This window comes from Ylistrum balloti, unplaced genomic scaffold (genome assembly GCF_031769215.1).
Source record: "Ylistrum balloti isolate Yb309-2 unplaced genomic scaffold, AGI_CSIRO_Ybal_v1 Utg371530, whole genome shotgun sequence".
Classification (NCBI taxonomy): Eukaryota; Metazoa; Mollusca; class Bivalvia; order Pectinida; family Pectinidae; genus Ylistrum; species Ylistrum balloti.
This window is the reverse complement of record NW_026782789.1, coordinates 6,902-31,613: the sequence shown is the minus strand read 5'-3', so window position 1 is coordinate 31,613 and position 24,712 is coordinate 6,902. Positions and strand designations below refer to the sequence as shown.

General features: G+C 35.3%; 2 protein-coding genes across 2 annotated transcripts; one reads left to right on the top strand and one right to left on the bottom strand.

The window, feature by feature from the left end:
- Positions 1–764: 764 nt before the first annotated feature.
- On the bottom strand, positions 765–4,824 carry LOC132562844 (tubulin alpha chain-like). The gene is made up of 2 exons (XM_060227619.1): positions 4,605–4,824; positions 765–1,882 (listed from the first exon to the last, which is right to left on the bottom strand). Exons 1-2 carry the CDS (start codon positions 4,723–4,725, stop codon positions 765–767), a joined length of 1,239 nt encoding a protein of 412 aa, XP_060083602.1. The 5' UTR covers positions 4,726–4,824.
- A 7,687-nt stretch (positions 4,825–12,511) lies between these two features.
- On the top strand, positions 12,512–24,358 carry LOC132562843 (uncharacterized). Its single transcript, XM_060227617.1, has 8 exons — positions 12,512–12,539; positions 17,779–17,844; positions 18,826–18,894; positions 20,130–20,207; positions 20,633–20,845; positions 21,521–21,687; positions 23,636–23,761; positions 24,254–24,358. Exons 1-8 carry the CDS (start codon positions 12,512–12,514, stop codon positions 24,356–24,358), a joined length of 852 nt encoding a protein of 283 aa, XP_060083600.1.
- The last annotated feature ends 354 nt before the right edge of the window (positions 24,359–24,712 follow it).

Here is a 24,712-nt window from a genome sequence, read left to right as displayed (position 1 = left end):
ACTGTTATCACCATGGGGTACCGGGACATTAAGGAATTTTAGTCTTTTTTTTTTTGTTTTGTTTTAAGCGTTAACTGTAAGTATTCTCTAAAAATGATTTCTCTACAATTTCTCGTCTTTACCAACAGAGATAAAATAATTTGATTCTACTTGTATGATATACTTAATTGTAATTTAAGTAGCATTGTGACCTCGCATGCTCTCATTTGACTAAGCGCCTTTACTTAAAAGTGAATATAACACATAATCATTTTACTCTTTTAAGTGTATGTGTTCTACATCAGTTGTCTATATGACATGAGATGGGACTCACTTAATCAACTCGAAAACATCTGGTCTTAATATCCTTGTACTATTTCATCAGATAAATACTTTCTTTATTAATTTATTGAAAGTGAGTTTGGATTTAGATTATGTTTACATGGTGGTATTTTCTTGTTGGTTTGGATGTTTCTATCATCGTTTTCAATTATCTCAGCAGAATCACAATCTGTATGTTGTTGGGTTGGAGATTATTAGTCTTTGACAAAAACTTTGGTTCGCAAATATTGATACAAACCCGAATGCAGTTTTCACATAAAGTTTTTATTTCTAACTGAAATAATCAGGACTGACATGTCTTGATATCAAAATTCCTATCCGATGTGAATGTGTTCACTCTGTAAAACTATTAATATTAAAAGTTTCAAGCTTTGTAAACAAACTATTATTTTTATCCATGGGCTGCTTTATATCATTTTCATATTCTAGATATTACATCTCAGTTAATATTCCTCCTCCTCATCGACCTCGTCGCATGCTGCCACTTCCTCATAATCTTTCTCCAGTGCAGCCAAGTCTTCTCGTGCTTCAGCAAATTCTCCCTCTTCCATACCCTCTCCCACATACCAGTGAACGAATGCACGTCGTATGTACATGAGGTCGAACTTATGATCGAGGCGAGCCCAGGCTTCAGCGATGGCGGTGGTGTTGCTTAACATGCATACAGCTCTCTGGACTTTAGCTAGATCTCCTCCCGGGATGACAGTCGGGGGCTGGTAGTTGATTCCAACCTTGAAACCTGTTGGACACCAATCTACAAATTGAATTGATCTCTTTGTTTTTATGGTTCCTATAGCTTTGTTGACGTCCTTTGGTACAACATCCCCTCGATACAGTAAACAGACTGCCATGTATTTTCCGTTTCGTGGGTCACATTTCACCATTTGGTTGGAGGGTTCAAAACAAGCTGAAGTAATTTCACCTACACCTAACTGCTCGTTGTACGCCTTTTCTGCGGATATGATCGGTGCATACGTTGCCAAGGGGAAATGGATACGAGGATACGGGACAAGGTTGGTCTGAAATTCGTTAAGGTCGACATTCAGTGCGCCATCGAACCGTAGTGATGCCGTTATGGAGCTGACAATTTGACTGATTATTCTGTTTAGGTTGATATATGATGGACTCTCGATGTCAAGATTACGTTTGCATATGTCGTAAATAGCCTCGTTGTCGACCATAAATGCACAGTCGGAGTGCTCCAATGTTGTATGGGTTGTCAGAATCGAGTTGTAGGGTTCTACAACAGATGTCGACACTTGCGGTGCTGGGTAGACAGCAAACTCCAGTTTCGACTTCTTGCCGTAGTCGACACTTAGACGTTCCATCAACAAGGATGCAAAGCCGGATCCAGTTCCTCCCCCAAAACTGTGGAAAATCAGAAATCCTTGCAATCCGGAACAGTTGTCTGCTAACTTACGGACGAGATCGAGAACGGGATCAGCGTACTCCTTCCCGATAGTGTAATGTCCTCGCGCATAATTGTTCGCAGCGTCTTCCTTTCCGGTTAAGAGGTATTCCGGATGGAAAAGTTGACGATACTTTCCTGTTCGGACTTCATCTAGAAATATCAAGAAAGACGTACTTATTAGAAGCATAGAGTGGAGATATATAGAAAAAATATATATTATTTTATGGTGGTATCATACGACGTGAAAACATATCAATCAAAATTGCTATTTCTTTCGTCCGATTAGCGTACAAATATGTACACCATAAATCCCAATGGCTGACGGAGCTACAAAGTTTCATTAGCAGTTCGGACAGAGGAGACCCGAACTGGTTTCTGGGTATTAATTCTTTTATTGTCATTCTGATGTAGTTGTGTTAGTGATATTTTCTATATTTATGGTTCTGTAGATTGATGCAATCGCATGCTTATGTCTCCTACAACTTACCGATACGGAGAAAAGTATGTTTTAAACTTTTGCATATGATTTTAAAATATATTTGTTATAAAGATATTGGTTTAAAAAAAATGATGAAAAAAGAACCCCTCCATTCCCTTCTAAATTTCCTTATTTGGACCCTAGCATCAAATAATCAAATAAATAAATATTGTAGCATCACTGACGAGTCCCAGAAGGACGAACCAGCTGTACGATGTAGCATCGCTGACGAGTTCCAGAAGGACGAAACAGCTGTATGATGTAGCATCACTGACGAGTCCCAGAAGGACGAACCAGCTGTATGATGTAGCATCACTGACGAGTCCCAGAAGGACGAACCAGATGTACGATGTAGCATCGCTGACGAGTTCCAGAAGGACGAAACAGCTGTATGATGTAGCATCACTGACGAGTCCCAGAAGGACGAACCAGCTGTATGATGTAGCATCGCTGACGAGTCCCAGAAAGACGAACCAGCTGTATGATGTAGGATCGCTGACGAGTCCCAGAAGGACGAAACACCTGTATGATGTAGCATCACTGACGAGTGCCAGAAGGACGAAACAGCTGTATGATGTAGGATCGCTGACGAGTCCCAGAAGGACGAAACAGCTGTATGATGTAGCATCACTGACGAGTCCCAGAAAGACGAAACAGCTGTATGATGTAGCATCACTGACGAGTCCCAGAAGGACGAAACAGCTGTATGATGTAGCATCACTGACGAGTCCCAGAAGGACGAAACAGCTGTATGATGTAGGATCGCTGACGAGTCCCAGAAGGACGAAACAGCTGTATGATGTAGCATCGCTGACGAGTCCCAGAAGGACGAAACAGCTGTATGATGTAGCATCGCTGACGAGTCCCAGAAGGACGAAATAGCTGTATGATGTAGGATCGCTGACGAGTCCCAGAAGGACGAAACAGCTGTATGATGTAGCATCGCTGACGAGTCCCAGAAGGACGAAATAGCTGTGTGATGTAGCATTAATGACGAGTCCCAGAAGGACGAAACAGCTGTATGATGTAGGATCGCTGTCGAGTCCCAGAAGGACGAAACAGCTGTATGATGTAGCATCGCTGACGAGTCCCAGAAGGACGAAACATCTGTGTGATGTAGCATCACTGACGAGTCCCAGAAGGACGAAACAGCTGTATGATGTAGCATCGCTGACGAGTCCCAGAAGGACGAAACATCTGTGTGATGTAGCATCACTGACGAGTCCCAGAAGGACGAAATAGCTGTATGACGTAGTATCACTGACGAGTCCCAGAAGGACGAAATAGCTGTATGATGTAACATCACTGACGAGTCCCAGAAGGACGAAATAGCTGTGTGACAGAGTTTTATCTATTGTTTGTTTTTATTGTATCTAACTCTAAATTTGTATAAAACGGTGCTGTTCACTTGTGTCTTTTAAATCACAGATAAGAGGCACGAACGAGGTAAGTATATACCTATTTATTACCTATCAATTAATTACCTATTATTAGCATTAGTATCAGTATAGGTAAGTATATACATAAATTATCTAGTAATTACTTAGCTATTATCAGCAGTTATTCTATGTTGTTTGTATTTTGTACAATCCCCTAGATACATTAAAATGTTAAGTAGATACTCTCCATTTAAATCTCGTCCAGGATTCTCCAGTTTTGTTCATCTAATTATACAGGTGCGTATCTGGACACGTTATGTAAAGTATCGTGCATTAAAGGTCATTTTAGTTTAAAACTGATTACAAACTTCAGGAGACGTGTATCGCATTGATAACCGGTAACTTTACTGATAAGAGAAGTATAACGTCACAAGCACCTGTTTCACGTGTCTTCATAAGTGACAAACATTTATCTAATATTTATGAAATCGTCCTAAAGTACTGACGTACCTGATGAACATTTAATTCAAATGCTTTAAGGTTGTGTATTAATCATATTTATAAAATTGCTAAAGAAATACTATCAAAAGTATATATTATATACTCTACTTTTTAAACAATATTATATGCTATTTACTAAGTAATTGTCTACCGTAAAATTATCAGTTTTTCTTTATACTCAAATTGTTAAAATAAACCTAGTAAGTGGATTTATTGAGTCATATTTATCGCCGAAACTAGCTGTCCATGAAAAAGATTTTTTTGCTGAAACAATTGAGCCCCAATTGAAGTAATCACCTTTTAACATTTTTTGTGCTCAAAGTATGATGACGTTTATTGCAGTTCCCATCTGTGGTTCATATACTAATTATTGTAGATGAACAAATCTATCATAACTCTTATTTGGTAGAAATAGATAATGCACAAAATATCTATTGTGTCAAAATATGTACGTGTATATCAACTGATTAAATAACGATTTTAACTATTTCTGAAGTAACTCTCCGAAACCTACCCACGACTGTAGGCTCAAGGTCAACAAATACGGCCCGCGGGACATGTTTCCCAGAAGAGGTCTCACTGAAGAATGTGTCAAACGAGTCATCAATTTGTCCTATTTTCTTTTCTGTGACCATTTGTCCATTGGGTTGGATGCCATGTTCTAGACAGTACAACTCCCAGCAGGCGTTGCCAATCTGGACGCCAGCCTGGCCGACGTGAATACTTATACATTCACGCTGGAAATATCAGAGAAATAATGTAAAACAGCGGATCTAACAAGACATTTAGTGCTAAAATATTTTTTTTTGTAAAACCATCTGCCTTTACAGTCGCAAGAAAATGTATTATGCAAATAAGGAAATCAGCAAGAAAATACCAAACAACGAAACAATGACAACTAAAATACGAGATACAGTACAACTGGAGGAGTGGTGAACAGCGAAACTCAAGTAGACATCATATATCTACTTCTAAATTCCTCCCTACACGACCAGAAGCATGTTTAATACGTTCAAGAACGACAAAGACTGCCTAGAAATAGCAATGTACGAACAACGAGACAGCATTATGACTTCTACATATAAAGCAATGTAATCGTAGTAAAACATACCATAGTGAGGAATTGTGGTTGGTAAAATCTGTTCACCTCTCTCAGACGTTTGAAGAGTCTGGAAAGTACTATGATAGTGACGTCACAATCATTCTTTTAATTTATAAACCATATCAAAACTTGAAAAGTATACACACTTCGCTGTCGTATTTGGGTAAGATATCGTATTAAATGATAACAACTGTTTAGAATGTGATACAGACTCAGGTCCGATCATAAAGATAACAATTCAGATTTAGATGTAATCTACGATTGTACACACATAACATACATTAGTCACACGAATGGACTTTGTATTGACAATGTCAAAAGCGTATAGATATATAGATATGTAGATATCAAGTATTGATATGGACGCTATAGGTAAAATTTTCAGCAAAGTGTAAATTCGTTACATTTTCGCATATTCACAAACCAATAAAAACCATGGTTTTAAGCTAAAAATCCATATAAGGTCATTTATACATACATATTAAAACCTCGGTATAATGACTTCCCTCGAAACATAGTAAAACCTCGGTATGATGACTTTTCTCTTAACATAGTAAAACTTCGGTATGATGACTTTTCTATAAACATAGTAAAACCTCGGTATGATGACTTTTCTCTAAACATAGTAAAACCTCGGTATAATGACTTTCATCTAAACATAGTAAAACCTCGGTATGATGACTTTTCTATAAACATAGTAAAACCTCGGTATAATGACTTTCATCTAAACATAGTAAAACCTCGGTATGATGACTTTTCTATAAACATAGTAAAACCTCGGTATAATGACTTTCATCTAAACATAGTAAAACCTCGGTATGATGACTTTCATCTAAACATAGTAAAATCTCGGTATGATGACTTTTCTCTAAACATAGTAAAACCTCGGTATAATGACTTTTCTCTAAACATAGTAAAACCTCGGTATAATGACTTTCATCTAAACATAGTAAAACCTCGGTCTGATGACTTTTCTCTAAACATAGTAAAACCTCGGTATGATGACTTTTCTCTAAACATAGTAAAACCTCGGTATGATGACTTTTCTCTAAACATAGTAAAACCTCGGTATGATGACTTTTCTCTAAACATAGTAAAACCTCGGTATGATGACTTTTCTCTAAACATAGTAAAACCTCGGTATAATGACTTCCCTCGAAACATATTAAAACCTCGGTATAATGACTTTCATCTAAACATAGTAAAACCTCGGTATGATGACTTTTCTATAAACATAGTAAAACCTCGGTCTGATGACTTTTCTCTAAACATAGTAAAACCTCGGTATGATGACTTTTCTCTAAACATAGTAAAACCTCGGTATGATGACTTTTCTATAAACATAGTAAAACCTCGGTATGATGACTTTTCTCTAAACATAGTAAAACCTCGGTATAATGACTTCCCTCGAAACATATTAAAACCTCGGTATAATGACTTTCATCTAAACATAGTAAAACCTCGGTATAATGACTTTTCTCTAAATATAGTAAAACCTCGGTATGATGACTTTTCTCTAAACATAGTAAAACCTCGGTATAATGACTTTCATCTAAACATAGTAAAACCTCGGTATAATGACTTTTCTCTAAATATAGTAAAACCTCGGTATGATGACTTTTCTCTAAACATAGTAAAACCTCGGTATAATGACTTTTCTATAAACATAGTAAAACCTCGGTATGATGACTTTTCTATAAACATAGCAAACCTCGGTCTGATGACTTTTCTCTAAACATAGTAAAACCTCGTTATGATGACTTTTCTCTAAACATAGTAAAACCTCGGTATGATGACTTTTCTCTAAAAACATATGACTTTTCTCTAAAATAGTAAAACCTCGGTATAATGACTTTTCTCTAAACATATAAAACCTCGGTATAATGACCTCGGTATTATGACTTTTCTCTAAACATAGTAAAACCTCGGTATAATGACTTTTCTCTAAACATAGTAAAACCTCGGTATGATGACTTTTCTCTTAACATAGTAAAACCTCGGTATGATGACTTTTCTCTAAACATAGTAAAACCTTGGTATAATGACTTCCCTCGAAACATAGTAAAACCTCGGTATAATGACTTCCCTCGAAACATAGTAAAACCTCGGTATAATGACTTTTCTCTAAACATATTAAAACCTCGGTATAATGACTTTTCTCTAAACATAGTAAAACCTCGGTATAATGACTTCCCTCGAAACATAGTAAAACCTCGGTATAATGACTTCCCTCGAAACATAGTAAAACCTCGGTATAATGACTTTTCTCTAAACATATTAAAACCTCGGTATAATGACTTTTCTCTAAACATAGTAAAACCTCGGTATAATGACTTTTCTCTAAACATAGTAAAACCTCGGTATAATGACTTTTCTCTAAACATAGTAAAACCTCGGTATGATGACTTTTCTCTAAACATAGTAAAACCTCGGTATGATGACTTTTCTCTAAACATAGTAAAACCTCGGTATAATGACTTTTCTCTAAACATACTAAAACCTCGGTATAATGACTTTTCTCTAAACATAGTAAAACCTCGGTATAATGACTTTTCTCTAAACATAGTAAAACCTCGGTATGATGACTTTTCTCTAAACATACTAAAACCTCGGTATAATGACTTTTCTCTAAACATAGTAAAACCTCGGTATAATGACTTTTCTCTAAACATAGTAAAACCTCGGTATGATGACTTTTCTCTAAACATAGTAAAACCTCGGTATAATGACTTTTCTCTAAACATAGTAAAACCTCGGTATAATGACTTTTCTCTAAACATATTAAAACCTCGGTATATGACTTTTCTCTAAACATAGTAAAACCTCGGTATGATGACTTTTCTCTAAACATATTAAAACCTCGGTATAATGACTTTTCTCTTAACATAGTAAAACCTCGGTATAATGACTTCCCTCGAAACATATTAAAACCTCGGTATAATGACTTTCATCTAAACATAGTAAAACCTCGGTATAATGACTTTCATCTAAACATAGTAAAACCTCGGTATAATGACTTTCATCTAAACATAGTAAAACCTCGGTATAATGACTTCCCTCGAAACATATTAAAACCTCGGTATGATGACTTTCATCTAAACATAGTAAAACCTCGGTATGATGACTTTCATCTAAACATAGTAAAACCTCGGTATGATCACTTTTCTCTAAACATAGTAAAACCTCGGTATGATGACTTTTCTATAAACATAGTAAAACCTCGGTAAAATGCCGTAATATGCTAGAAATTTTTATGAACTCACGAAACATTTAATATGAACATACCCTCACGAACAACTAACACGCCATGTCCCAAAATAATAAATGTTATTGTACCACATGATCAAATGTTATTGTAACACGTGATCAAATGTTATTGTAACACGTGATCAAATGTTATTGTACCACATGATCAAATGTTATTGTATCACGTAATCAAAGATGTTTGTAACACATAATCAAATGCTATTGTAACACGTGACCAAATGTTATTGTACCACGTGATCAAATGTTATTGTATCACGTGATCAAATGTTTTTGTACCACGTAATCAAATGTTATTGTAACATGTTATAAAATGTTATTGTATCACGTAATCAAATGTTATTGTAACACGTAATCAAATGTTATTGTAACACGTGATCAAATGTTATTGTAACACGTAATCAAATGTTATTGTAACATGTTATAAAATGTTATTGTATCACGTGATCAAATGTTATTGTAACATGTTATAAAATGTTATTGTATCACGTGATCAAATGTTATTGTAACACGTAATAATGTTATTGTAACATGTTATAAAATGTTATTGTATCACGTGATCAAATGTTATTGTAACACGTAATCAAAAATGTTTGTAACACGTAATCAAATGCTATTATAACACGTGACCAAATGTTATTGTACCACGTGATCAAATGTTATTGTATCACGTGATCAAATGTTATTGTACCACGTGATCAAATGTTATTGTAACACGTGATCAAATGTTTTTGTTCCACGTGATCAAATGTTATTGTAACACGTGATCAAATGTTATTGTAACACGTGATCAAATGTTATTGTAACACGTGATCAAATGTTATTGTAACACGTGATCATAATGAAATATTGCTATCAACGACATACCAAGGAAAAATTATACAAACAACAAAACAACAAATTATATTTTAAAAAGACAATATTATAATACATGACATTAAATATACATGTAATATGAAGAAACATATTTTAATGACATAAAGGTTAATAAATTTGACATAGAGGGTTTATCCTTAATGGGTACTTTCAAAGACTGTACAAAAGACAAACAAATGAATAACACATGTTCATAATTAAGAGACAATTACAGTAAAGACAAACAAGGAATTAAACTGCATCATACAGATTTTTCGTCAGAGCTTAAGTTTGAAGCCTTGGACGAGACCACATACTGTATTATGGTATTATGGAAATATTCGATCCACTACACCAGAACCCATTAGCTTCAAAATCTTAACATGTTTCAGCTTTATTTTTCCTTTTATTTGTTTGCAAAAATATTGCTACCTAGTTGCTTTTTAAAAACTTGAACACCTCTCAATAGGTTGCTTTTATTCGTTGCATTGAATTTTAAGTGGAACAGCATTATGTATGTTAATGATTCTACACCAACATACATGACTTCAGGAAACCAATATGAGAAATATACCTAAAGGAGGACTGTCTTTGTCTCAAAATTTAACACTTAAACGTCACTACGGCCAAATTGTACAACTTATGTAAATGAGTCATTTAAATATGTAAATTAGATTTTACCCGATATTTCCGGTCAACGCTAGATAAGATACTGTATATTATAAAACAGTAATTAACAAGGACTAGACATGTTAGTTTATTAATTGCGAGTGAGTGGAACATAAATAACTGCATATTTGCTTGTTTATATTTCATTTAATAAGATGTCTCCAGCCAGTAACAAAGAATTAAAGCAAGGATGTGCTTTTGTAAGGATTACACATATTTCATGGAAAATGCTGAACGAGTCATTTTATACTGTAATACGAGCTATTTTAAAAGCCACACAAAGAATGCACACTTCCTTTCCTCAATAAGAGATCACACGTGTGTAATGTATACAGTATATATATCTGTGTGGTGTTTGTGTGTGTGTGGTGTGTGTGTGTGTGTGTGTGTGTGTGTGTGTGTGTGTGTGTGTGTGTGTGTGTGTGTGTGTGTGTGAGGGTGTGTGTGTTTGTGTGTGTGGTGTGTGTGAGTGGTGTGTGTGTGTGTGAGGGTGTGTGTGTGTGTGTGTTTGTGTGTGTGGTGTGTGTGTGTGTGGGTGTGTGTTTGTGTGTGTGTGTGTGTGTGAGGGGTGTGTGAGGGTGTGTGTTTGTGTGTGTGGTGTGTGTGTGTGTGTGTGAGGGTGTGTGTGTTTGTGTGTGTGTGTGGTGTGTGTGAGGGGTGTGTGTGTGTGTGTGTGTGTGTGTGTGTGTGTGTGTGAGGGTGTGTGTGTGTGTGTGTGTGTGTGTGTGTGTGTGTGAGGGTGTGTGTGTTTGTGTGTGTGTGTGTGTGTGTGTGTGTGTGTGTGTGTGTGTGTGTGTGTGTGTGTGTGTGTGTGTGCGTGTGTGTGCAGGCGCGTACGTGCGTGCGTGCGTGCTTGCGTAGGTAGGTGGATGGATGAATGAATGGATGGATACAAACAAACAAACAAACAAACAAATAATTGAAACTAATTATTTTTTTTATTCTTTTGTTAAATATCATAATTTCAAACATTCGGCCCGGCATCAATACCCCAATAGGTATCATCTTGATTTTGAACATAATACATGTCCCGACCTAACAGCAGCATATTAATTCTGTACCCAATTCTCACATATCCATGACATTAGCTTCATTCTGACAACTGTTTGCTTTAAATATTTCTGAACTTGTTTCTTAGTGCGCGGAAATATAAAATAACAAAATCAGTCGGTATTTAACGGTTTTCTGTTACTTGTTTCACTTGTCAATTCAAATTTCTTCTTTTTGCCTTCAGTTCTACCAGGAAATACTCCAGTGATGCAGGGAGAAATAGCGATCGTTACTATGCAGGATCAAGAATGGCATGCCGCACACAGAACGATGCATAAAAAAGTCATTGATGAAACTGAAGTTTTCAAATGTGACCTTTGACCCTAAAATCTTGACCGATTACCGTGTAAATATAATTAGGTGATTATATAACAAAGTTGGTTCAGCATGATATTAATATGTTAAAAGAGGCTGGTCTTACTGTATTGGAAATACTAACAGACTATTACTTAGCGATATATTTTTATTGCATTTGGAAAAATCTGCTCACTTCAAAATTTACATGTGGTAATAGGCAATAATATTGTCACGTTTATCGTTAACAGACTTGCTAAATGATATCAAAAACAGATTTTAATTCAGATATAGAATATGCCTCTGGTTGAACATTGATATAAATATAATAAAAACATTTTCTCCTACTATTGTCTACTGATATACCTTAATATTAAAAAACTTACATTAAGGGTACATTTTGTCTAATTTGTCTTTTATTGTAAACATCAAACTTCAATAATTGCGTGGTATCAATGGCAAGTACACTAACTGCACTATATGGACTGTTGGTCAATCTACCATTAACTGTTGCTATTCCATGAACGCTATAGATATTATCATTAATGATAGTGTAGATGTGGTCTCACTATTTCTGTGGAAGGATGTGAATGAGGGTGTGTTTATTTGTTATACTATGTTAATTGCGAGTTACCTCCCTTGATTGTATAATATACGTCTACATATTTCTTTTTTAAATTCATTGAATGTTTCATCCAAACTTCCATTGATATAGGTAAGTATTGTTCTACCCCAGTAGCTGTCCATGGCGAAAATTTGTATAGAATTCATCTGTTATTCAATCCATTTGACCATACAATCTCTCATAAAATTCGTTGAAGTGAAAATTGAACATGAACCAAAGCTGTTGGGAAATTCTCACTTAATGGCAATGATTTAGTATAGAACGCAACATAAAGGGGCTGGTCAGAACACAACGCGATATGTCATACAAACTTATCAAACTTACAAAAATTCCTATATGTGGATCGCGATTTCCGGTTTGTTGGAACCGCGAAACGAAACGTCATAACATACTTAGGAAAGTACCTTATCTATGGAAACGTGACTTTGGTATCGTCCAGGACATTATATACAGTTACAATCGTCAACAAGACAGGGACATATAGGTTACCTACACGATTATTTAGGTCTCTTTTGTCTGCAGTGCCTTACATTTGTGTTTGGTTATATTACCGAGAAACATCATGAATAACCTGACCATTGTGACATTCGGTGAGTGTATTAATTGGTATCAGACCGGTGCTATTTATTATGTTGATTTAAGAAAAAATAATAATGATAATATTTATTCCAGGGACTTTATGATTTCATTATTTCTATTATTGTCAAACTGAATTGTTGAATAGTCAAACTGAATTGAATAGGCAAACTGAATTGAATGTTCAAACTGAATTGTTAAATAGTCAAACGGAATTGTTGATCAGTCAAATTGAATTGTTGAACCGTCAAACTGAATTGTTAAATAGCCAAACTGAATTGTTGAAAAGTCAAACTGAATTATTGAATAGTCAAACTGAATTGTTGAATAGGCAAACTGAATTGTTGAATAGTCAAACTGAATTATTAAATAGTCAAATTGAATTGTTGAACAGTCAAACTGAATAGTTGAATAGTCAAACTGAATTATTGAACAGTCAAACTGAATTATTGAACAGTCAAACTGAATTGTTGAACAGTCAAACTGAATTGTTGAATAGTCAAATTGAATTGTTGAATAGTCAAACTGAATTATTGAACAGTCAAACTGAATTGTTAAATAGTCAAACTGATTTGTTGAACAGTCAAATTGAATTGGTAAACAGTCAAATTGAATTGTTGAATAGTCAAACTGAATTGTTAAATAGTCAAACTGATTTGGTGAACAGTCAAATTGAATTGGTAAACAGTCAAATTGAATTGTTGAACAGTCAAACTGAATTGTTGAATAGTCAAACTTTTCATAACGTTTTTAGGTATCACCGGAAATCGATTTGTTATATTGAAGAGATGAGAATGTTTACAATCGTTATAATTATAACAGGTAAATAGGGAGGAAATCATAGGACATTCAGTTTGTATAGATTACATAGATAGTCACCACTTCAAAGACGTGAACTGAACTTAGATTACTTTAATTCTTTATTTTTTTTTCAAAATATATTTTGTTTTTGAAATGTGAAATTGACGAGGAAGAGTCTGGGTTTGCACAGTAACTGCGATAGTTTTTGAAAAAAGTTGAAATGAGTTCACCGACTTGATAACCAAAGCCCGACGACATGTTGTGTGACATAGATATTAACTCGCACTAACCACATGCCATATTGTTGCTAGAGATCAAGGACAAGCCGATAGCCTCAAACGAATGTAAACCGCGGAAATACAGCCGCCATATACCGCTAGGCTAGAGAGAATTTCACCAGCAGTAAGCCAGAGGTCCCGGGTTCGAATCCTAGCGGAGACATTGAAATAAATCATGACCTCTGTTACACATATACCTTAATTAAACCCCGATGAATATTATCCTGCTGACTAACGATCGTACAAAGACAAGAATGAATAGTACCTTTAATACAAATTTAGAGTTAGGTATAATGAGCCAGACAATGAATTAAACTGCATCATACAGCTGTTTCGTCCTTCTAGGACTCGTCAGTGATGCTACATCATACAGCTATTTCGTCCTTCTAGGAATCGTCAGTGATGCTATATCATACGGCTGTTTCGTCCTTCTAGGACTCGTCAGTGATGTTAAATCATACGGCTGTTTCGTCCTTCTAGGACTCGTCAGTGATGCTATATCATGCAGCTGCTTCGTCCTTATAGGACTCGTCAGTGATGCTATATCATGCAGCTGTTTCGTCCTTATATGACTCGTCAGTGATGCTATATTATGCAGCTGTTTCGTCCGTGTATGACTCGTTAGTAATGCTACTTCATACAGCTGTTTCGTCCTTATAGGACTCGTCAGTGATGCTATATCATATAGTTGTTCCGTCCGTGTATGACTCGTTAGTAATGCTACTTCATACAGCTGTTTCGTCCTTATAGGACTTTTCAGTGATGCTACATCATACAGTTGTTTCGTCCTTCTAGGACTCGTCAGTGATGCTACGTCATACAACTGTTTCGTCCTTGTAGGACTCGTCAGTGATGCTATGGCCCTTAATTGTAAAGCCTAGGAGGCTAATGGGGAAAAAAATACGAAGTACTTTTTTTGTTTGTAATTCTGAAATGAGCGAGTGTTGCAACTCCAAATTACATTGGGTTTGTATCCTTTCCCTTACAATGTAAAGCTATTCAAATACATGTATAAATCTGGATCAATTCAAAATTATGAAAGTCAAAATATATGCGAATGATTATTAATTTCAGTGGAGGGTTTGTTTCGTTTAATTCGTATGTACTCTAAAAGTTGACGTTGACTTTAATACTAGCGGATTTTGTGGCAAGGTTTAATCACGAAATCAAGTCCAACAGAAATTTATACTTTTGGAAAACCGCACATTTTGAGACCCGTGTGATGGTACAGAAGCTTCATTTTCCTCACAAAACAAAGATATCTATACTGGACTTCTGTGACGTGACTGATTCACGACAGTTATCACATTTACATTACACAACAGAAAACGCAGGAAGATATAATAAAAAGGAGAAAAAATAACTTAAAAAAACCCCATCTTTTTGATACGATATAAAGACAGTTTCTTCTGATGACAAACAAAACATGTAGAACCAATATTGACAATCCTCCGTCACCTTCTAGAATTCATTACAATACATTACTCTATTCAATGGTAAATTTCTATTGGGTGGTTCTGTTCATTTGTGTGTCTGTACTACGAGCTTTTGATAAAAGAGAGAACTTTGAAATATATTTTGAGAATGTACATTTCATCAATACGTTTTAATTATTCTTCTACACTGGTTTGCTTGACTTTTGATAACCTGACTTTCTTTGTAGCGTGCATTTTGGTGCAAGTCTTCGCAAAAGGTTTTGATTGTAAGTATAGACTTAAGTCTTCAACGATCCCTTAACTCTCAGTTATACACATTTTAGGGCACACTTATGTTAGATAATGACACGCTGTCATGCGTAACTGATTGGATGTAAACTTCAAATTATTTCAATCGTGACGTCAGGCTTTTAGTCGTGACGTCACAAAATTACAATTACACGATGGAATAGGAAATGAGATGAAAACATGTCGTTACCATTTATATACGGTATATATAAAAACAGCTTGGTGACCTTTTCATTTATGCTCTCAGATTTGAATTTAAAAAAATGATCTCATATGATTTGAAAACATTAATATTCTTTGTCATATATTTATCCATGTAAACCTTATGATACTGACATTGAAAAAATTGAATATGAATTTTGAGAATGTTATCTTAAATGATATATCTGAGTGATGTTAAGAACCTTGATCTAGTTAGCATTCTGTTAACAGTTAATAGTTGTAGAGCAAAATGAATCCACGATGTTACCGCTAGGTCACATATAAATAACCAATAACATTGATCTATTCTACCAGATTAGCGGTGACCAACACTTTTAAGAGTTCACTTTCTTGCTTAATGAGAAATAAAGTTGTTTTCACTATTGGTTTTTGGTACAAAGTAGACGATTTATTCAAATTTTCTTCATTTTTCGGTGTAGTTTCGTCCATTTTCCATTGGTACCAAGATTATCTTCAAGGCCTGGGCAGCTCCTTCGGTCTCGGCGATACTGGGTGTGATAATACCGACGAAAGGGACCGTACGTCTTACTCTTATTCATTGGGTATTTTGAAAGGTTCATGTTGATTAAGATTATCCGGAAATTTCGTTACCACTACCAAAATATCACCGAAAAAATACATTTCTTTGTACGAAAACAATATCAAAAATGATTTTTAATCGAATGATCATTTTATCGATTCTGGGTTAGAATCATGTATGTATGTTAAGCTGTGATTCTTGCATTTTGTTAACATTATATTTGTTATATATATATATTAAAGATTTAGACATTAACACGTTTCCTTATAATGAGTGTGATTGAACAAGCACTGATTTCGCCATTCCGCGTGAAAACAGGAACATCTAATTTTAGTCACGTTATATTTCCGCAACTGAAAAACGGAACTAAAAACATGTAATAGATTTCCTTCTTCGTTAACATCGGTGATGTTCTCTGAATATAAGTATATCTTTTCTAGGACACCTGTCCTTATTAACGGGCCTCTGGGGAAAGTTTTTCTTTGTTTATATTTTGTCATCTTTTAATAGAATTCTATTTTGATTTAAGAATCTGTTGCAAGATATATCTTTTAATGTTTTCATCTAAAAGTTCATTAAAAATTATGTTAATTGGATTTGATCTTCATAATCTTCATAATTACAACTGTAACAATAATGTGAAGATTCTTTTTACAAAATATATGCAGCATAGATAAATCAAATATGACAACCTTGAATTCAGTTTTAATCTTATTGCCACATAATTCTATTCTCTCAGATGGGATTTGATTCAATATATTATGATCAATCATATTTCCATAAAGCTACATTGAGGAGACGATGAAGACCAGGTTACTCTTCCGGAACGCCTGGTCTTCTTATTTAATCTATACTTTTTGCGGGAGTCAGTCTTTTGTTCATATTTTGCTATAGTGTTATTAAAATTATATTTGGCCTAAGATTAAATTGAGATGTTGGAACCTATTTAGGTTTATTATTGTTTTGCTTGCTTGTTTTGTTATTGTGGGGTATTTTTTGTTTTTGATTTTTTTTATCTATTTTCTATTATTTTGATGTTTTTGTTTTCTTCTTCTTCTTTTTTGTTTTTGTTTTTACACTTATTTATCTTTTTTTTTTGTTTTTGTTTTTACACTTATTTATCTTCTTTTTTTTTGTTTTTGTTTTTTTATTTTATTATTTATTTTCTATCATTTTGATGTTTTTGTTTTCTATTTTTTATTTAGTTTTTGGTTAATGCTATCTTTAGTTATTATACTTACAGATGTCATCCGACTGCTGACAGATTGGCATAGTCATCATGAATCCGCTGGTTTGTACGATACAACTTCTCACTTTATTGGGAACAATAATCACAGGTCAAAGTCAAACATGTGTCAGACGAAGAATGATATCTAAAAATAGACGGCGCATAGTTTCTGCTATTTTTTCACAAAACGGATATAAGGTACTAATTTTTATCTATTTCATATTTTATCTATAAAATATAATCTTATATTGAATGGAGAAAAAAAGGAAAGAATGGGCACATTCTGTTAAATGGATACAGGCTGTTAAATTATTGCATTTAGAACTTTTCATGGACGCTATCCTTCATTGAGAAGGATCCATACGTTGTAAGCACTTTCCAGGCACCCATTGGTCTTGTTGACAATCTATGTTGAAATCAAAATAGAATGCTTGTTTTTTTATGTTTCCTTATTTTGATGTTTTGATTGTTTTACTACAGCTTTCCAGAAGTTTTATTCTGACGTTGCTTTAATTGATATGGAAAGCAGCGCTGGTTCCATGCCACGTAAGTATAAACCGGACCTTCAGGAGATATGTCATTAAACATTCATGTGATATCGTTGTTATTTGTATCACATCATTCACAATGAAAATATCTAATGTGCCAGAAAGGATAAAGAAACACTCGGTTACAGTGATTATTTGTCCAAAACATTCTGTCACTTTAACACACCACTTTAAAGCTGTTGGTAGTACGGCTGATTCCGTTTATTCTCCATGTACCTTTTCAGGGGTCTTTGAGTAAATCTTTCTTTGGTTCATGTTTTGCCCTAGTTTCGTTGGAATATGATTACGTTGCCATGTTGATATTTTCTGATGAGTTATATATTTCTAACGTCATATCAACAGTTAGATTCATTTAAGGATGATGGCCTGCGCGGTATATATGGTATGTGTATTTGGGAGGCTGTGATATGTTCTTGTAATCGTCTTTGTGATAGTTCAGAACTGATGCCAATTTTATAGTGCTAGCACACTGAACTGTACTACCTAAGGTCCCCAACAGGGCGCCTTATCCGGTCACATTATACTCACAGACAAACCTGTCGTTGAACTACGACAGTGATGAACGTTCAGAAAGAATAAAAAAAACTACCATTTGAGAAAGTTTAACATGTCTCGGTCAGGTGACACAACCGAAAGTCTTTATCAGCATGGCGAATATTCAGGTAAAAGCCAAACATGAGGCAATGTCTACAGAGACATGAAGAAGAAGGCAGATTATTTTTTTTTAGAAAAGGATGAAATTAAAAACAATACCAAGTATAGTAACATCTTAAGATCATGCCTTTCGCGACAGCAGGTAAATATTCTTAAAACATACCTAAAAAGACATAGGTATTACGGATATTAATAATACTTTCTAAGTAGGAACAGTATCAGTTGAATCCTGACCATTTTGAATTTCCAGACAATACTAGTTGTGTCATCAGTGCCATTGTGATTGAATACTTCATCTGATTCATATATATTTGTATTTTTTTAGATTCTCGCCGGGATGACTATCACGGTACACACGATGAAGCTTACTCCAATCATGACAGTACACCAGATAGTAAGATATGCAATTTGTCATTGTACACTGGTCGTATTTTAATATATCATTAACGTGATCACACATCCTTAGCTCATCAGCTATCTAATCTTGATCACACCTGCTGTCTAATCTTGATCACACCTATTGTCTAACCTAGATCACACCTGTTGTCTAACCTAGATCACACCTGTTGTCTAACCTAGATCACACCTGTTGTCTAACCTAGATCACACCTGTTGTCTAATCTTGATCACACCTGTTGTCTAACCTAGATCACACCTGTTGTCTAACCTAGATCACACCTATTGTCTAACCTAGATCACACCTGTTGTCTAACCTAGATCACACCTGTTGTCTAACCTTGATCACACCTGTTGTCTAACATTTATCACACCTATTGTCTTACCTTTATCACACCTGTTGTCTAACCTTGATCACACCTATTGTCTAACCTTTATCACACCTGTTGTCTCACCTTTATCACACCTATTGTCTAACCTTGATCACACCTGTTGTCTAACCTAGATCACACCTGTTGTCTAACCTAGATCACACCTATTGTCTAACCTTTATCACACGTATTGTCCAACCTAGATCACACCTGTTGTCTAACCTTTATCACACCTATTGTCTAACCTTTATCACACCTGTTGTCTCACCTTTATCACACCTATTGTCTAACCTTGATCACACCTGTTGTCTAACCTTTATCACACGTATTATTTAATCTTGATCAAACCAGTTGTCTAACCTTAACTACACTTAAAGTCTAACCTCAAGTACATTCATTGTCTTATATCACACCTCTTGCCTCACCTCAAGTTCAATTATCATCCTACCTCAATCCTACCTCTTGTTTCACCTCAAACACGCCTATTGCCTATCTCTTGCACGACTATTTCTTATATGAAGAACACCTATTGTCTAATTCAAACACGCCCATTGTCTATTTAAAGCACATCTATTGTCTTACCTTAAGCCTACCTCTTGTCTCACATCAAGCACACCTATTCTCTAACTTTAAGGACACCTATTGTGCCACCTCAAGTTTATCTATGTATTTACCTCAAGCCTACCTATCGCCTAACCTCAAGCATGTTTAACGTAGATCTTTATCAAAGGGAAGTAATTCTGTTTTTTTTTATGTAGTGACTGAAATAATGGAAATATACGACATTTTCAAACGGTATATACAACAATAAGCTTTTTAAAAATGTGAATTCTTTGTATATTCTTTTGTCTTTTCTTTGTAGTTGCTCATTTGGAGCATCTTGTTAGGGCAGAAAACATGAACGCTAAATGCAGAATGGATATACTACATCTAATTGAAAGTAAGAATGGTTCATCAAACCCGATCAGACATGACTATATTTGTTAAGTTACAATGTAAAACAATAAAAAAAATCAAAGAATGGGTTTACATAGGACCTTGTCCTTGACGATGCAGAATGACGCGTATCATTTCGGAACACTTCTGGTTTATTTATGACATGTTTCGTGTATAATATTTTCATTATGCAGATCTCGCTATCATTTCATCGACTTTTGCTTTGGGATTGAGATTCTATTACTATGTGAATTTTTTTTCTGTTGTTTGAGTCCACTTACATACGCAATATTTTTGAGATATTGTCGTAAACCGGAGAGAAATAAAAAAAATACGGTTGACAAAACCTGAAGAGGTAATATAGATGTAATACTTCAACACTTTTTTAATATCAAAATCTATAACAAAAATGCCATAATGAATTACCAGGATTTGAGCACGTGAGTGCTATGACAACAACACCAAAGCCAACTACACCAACTACTGCTGGGACAACAAGACATAGACATACGCACCGTCCACACACGCATGCGCCTCATACCAGTACGCCTACTACAGCCAAGCCTACCACACCTGTCCTTACGAATAAACCAACAACACGTGCTCCAATAGTAACAACACCGCAGCCTGTTGTTACTGGAAGTAAGTATTAGTTTTACATGGGAACACTAAAGTAGTCAGGACGAAAAAGATCATCTACAATAGACAACAAATGAATTTAGATTAGTATTAGTGTAAGAGTTTGATGACCTCCGATATAGAAAACGTCAGAGCTGAATCACTCGAAACAAAAGTAATCTGATGTAAAGTTTGAGATAAACGAACAACACACGGCTATTTTATCACATTATCCGCCTGTTATTCAGTAAATACCTCCATTTCAATATTTATATCTATTATTCGTAGTAGAAAATAGTCCGGAACGTTTCTCATCGGCTACAGCAGTCAGAAACCAATTGTGATGTCATAATATGAACTGAAAATGCCGAATCAAAATTGCTGTCTCATGTTTACTGTATAACCTGTTGAAATGTAAGTTTTCCTAGCTATGTCATAATAAGTATATTGAATTTGCTTTCATTCCATGAGATAATTTACGTAACTCGTCTGGGACTTTCAAGTTTTGCTCGCAAATCTTCTTACTCGTTTCGTAAAATCTCATTTGAAACGAAAACTCTTTGATACCCCATTGTATAGCCATTGTGTGTATAGCTTGACAGGGACATCGTGGTATTAATTGCAAAGTTGAATGTCAACAAAATCCTTTCATTATTTATGTTTCTAATTTCGAAATTGATTTTGTATTTCTACTTTCAGATCAAATGTGTAATCAGCTGACATTAGTTTCGGATTTGGCGAAGACAACTTTGATAACCCATCCCTTGGCGGGATTTTGTGCTGACGGGACACGTAGTGAATCTGAAGCACTAGTGCTGCAATCCTGTACTGCTCCTGCCCCTGTACAATGGCGCCAAGGTGACCACGTAAGTGTAAATGAAAACGGATTATTTAATCACCCGGGTACATCGTCAAAAAAAATCTGAACAATTATGTACAGATCGACTAATAGCAATGCTTACCGTAACGTGTATGTACGCGGCTAGAAAATCCTGCTGAAAAATCCTACGTTAATACTTTAGACCTTCCTCATTCGCCTCTTAGTCTTAAATTCAGACCGATAGCATCACTGACGAATCCTAGAAGGACGAAACAGCTGTATGACGTAGTATCACTGACGAGTCCTAGAAGGACGAAACAGCTGTATGATGTAGTATCACTGACGAGTCCTAGAAGGACGAAACAGCCTTATGATGTAGTATCACTGACGAATCCTAGAAGGACGAAACAGCTGTATGATGTAGTATCACTGACGAGTCCTAGAAGGACGAAACAGCTGTATGATGTAGTATCACTGACGAATCCTAGAAGGACGAAACAGCTGTATGATGTAGCATCACTGACGAATCCTAGAAGGACGAAACAGCTGTATGATGTAGCATCACTGACGAATCCTAGAAGGACGAAACAGCTGTATGACGTAGTATCACTGACGAGTCATACAAGGATGAAACAGCTGTATGATGTAGCATTAATGACGAGTCCTAGAAGGACGAAACAGCTGTATGAAATAGCATCACTAACGAGTCATACAAGGATGAAACAGCTGTATGATGTAGCATTAATGACGAGTCCTAGAAGGACGAAACAGCTGTATGATGTAGCATTAATGACGAATCCTAGAAGGACGAAACAGCTGTATGACGTAGTATCACTGACGAATCCTAGAAGGACGAAACAGCTGTATGACGTAGTATCACTGACGAGTCCTAGAAGGACGAAACAGCTGTATGAAATAGCATCACTAACGAGTCATACAAGGATGAAACAGCTTTATGATGTAGCATTAATGACGAGTCCTAGAAGGACGAAACAGCTGTATGATGTAGCATTAATGACGAGTCCTAGAAGGACGAAACAGCTGTATGATGTAGCATTAATGACGAGTCCTTGAAGGACGAAACAGCTGTATGATGTAGCATTAATGACGAGTCCTGGAAGGACGAAACAGCTGTATGATGTAGTATGATTTATTGTTTGACTTTCTGTATCATATCTAAATTTGTGGTAAATGGGACTATTTACGTGTGTGAGTTTTGTTCAATCTTAACGATAACACAGAAGAAGAAATATTTTATTTTGATCATGAGAAGAAAGAAAAATGAAAAATTGCTATGAATGTGATACATATACCCTAAATAAGTTATTGGTGATTAAATGTTTCCAGTTGTGAAAACAAATACCTGTATTCTACATATGGCACTTTATTGAAGGCACGCGATGTCTGAATCTATATAAAATAATACAAATAATGGCAAAGAATGTAGTTTGCGGGTGAATGCTTCGAAATTTTAAATGTTTTTTACTTCTGGAAAAGTACATTAAGGTGACTTCGTGATAGAAAAATATCGTGTTGTGAGTCAAATGTAATTTTATGAAAAAGGCTTTGGTTCATATGTTGATTGTAGAGCCGGTAGCACGTAATTTAGTTTAAATGTAATTGAGACGTGTGATGTTGAGGGCTTGTTACTCACCTTAACAGTATGTAATGCAGCACACCGGATAATGCTCCTCATGTAGATATAAAACAATATAATAGGTGATAGTTTAGAATTTCTTTGTAATGCGAACAGGAAATGAAATTTCTAATACATAAAGTTACTTTCTTTACTGTCCTTTTCGATAGGAATTGATCTCAATTTTTAAATTTATATGCCACTTTCCGAGAGACATTTTCCTTGTGCCCATCCCCTGTTAACTTATCAAAGATTGAAATAAAATTAATATATTTTGAATATATATTAGAATCATCTTAATTGATATCGATTGATTGGACGAACTTATTTAACTTCTATTCGTCATTATTTGTTGCAGGTTTTAGGCAACTGTGCTAATATACCTAAATTTAGCCCTATCGCCACATTCCTCCTCGGGAACTATGTCATGGATGGTACGTCTCTCAGCGGTATACTCTTGGGCTGTCATCCCAATGGTTTTAAGGTAGGTATCATCGCTGATTTTGCAGTCGGTCCTTCAAGTCGTCGTGTAATATAGATCTATGTGCATATTGACTATTAATTAAATAAAAATACACTGTCACTGCAAAGTAAATACTGAAATATAATAAAATCAGGTTAAAGAAGTTGTTGTATTGCTGGAAAGCTTGTGTAGACTGCAGATTCAATCAATGGCGAATGGCAAATAAATGTTGAGGATCAGAAAGTTATGAGTGATGAACAACCTTTGTGTTATTAACAGGAGTAGGAAATTATTTTTTTATTGCATTTTTCTCAAAAACGTATTATTTCGGTTATTTTACAAGCATGTTACAGTATAAGGATTGATAAATATTTGATGCAAAATGATTTAAATTCCCGCGTGAAAATGATTCACATCAAGATCATCCCACTTCATTAGTAAAGAAAGTTGTATGGTATACTCACCGACCATTTCAATTTGATAGTTATCTTTATTTTCTGTTTCCGCGTGTAGATGGCAGCACAGATATGCGGCCACACGCCACAAATTTTTGATATCATTGGAGGAAGTGCAGATCCAAGACAGAATGCCGAAAGTTACTATCTCATTAAATGGTAACCCTCATATCGTGACCTCGTGTTTGTAAGCTGGGGAGAAAATTATTAAATGGTAAAACAATTATTGGTGGTGTGATCTGTTGAATTATCAGACATTTTAATGTGACCTCTCAAATACTAAGACCTGATTTACTGGAAGTTCCTTCCTTGTCCAAACAGTGAAGAGAAACAAGAATAACACTCAGTTTTTTGGAAGTAATGTCGTGCTCTCTAAATAAGAACCGTGATAATACGTGATTATTTTCTAACAACCATAAATGAAAGGCCATATTTCCTTCTCGTTTATTTACACCCTTTCCATAACTAAAGAGTCATTGAAGGACAAAACAGCTGTTTGTTTCATGGTTTGTAACTC

Excerpts from the sequence above, each read along its gene's own strand:
- LOC132562844 (XM_060227619.1), bottom strand. The coding sequence starts at position 4,725 with ATGGTCACAGAAAAGAAAATAGGACAAATTGATGACTCGTTTGACACA. Across the intron at positions 1,883-4,604 it reads CCTTGAGCCTACAGTCGTGG|ATGAAGTCCGAACAGGAAAG; the intron begins GTAGGTTTCGGA and ends TGATATTTCTAG.
- LOC132562843 (XM_060227617.1), top strand. The coding sequence starts at position 12,512 with ATGAATAACCTGACCATTGTGACATTCG. Across the intron at positions 20,208-20,632 it reads TATACTACATCTAATTGAAA|GATTTGAGCACGTGAGTGCT; the intron begins GTAAGAATGGTT and ends ATGAATTACCAG. Across the intron at positions 23,762-24,253 it reads GTCATCCCAATGGTTTTAAG|ATGGCAGCACAGATATGCGG; the intron begins GTAGGTATCATC and ends TTCCGCGTGTAG.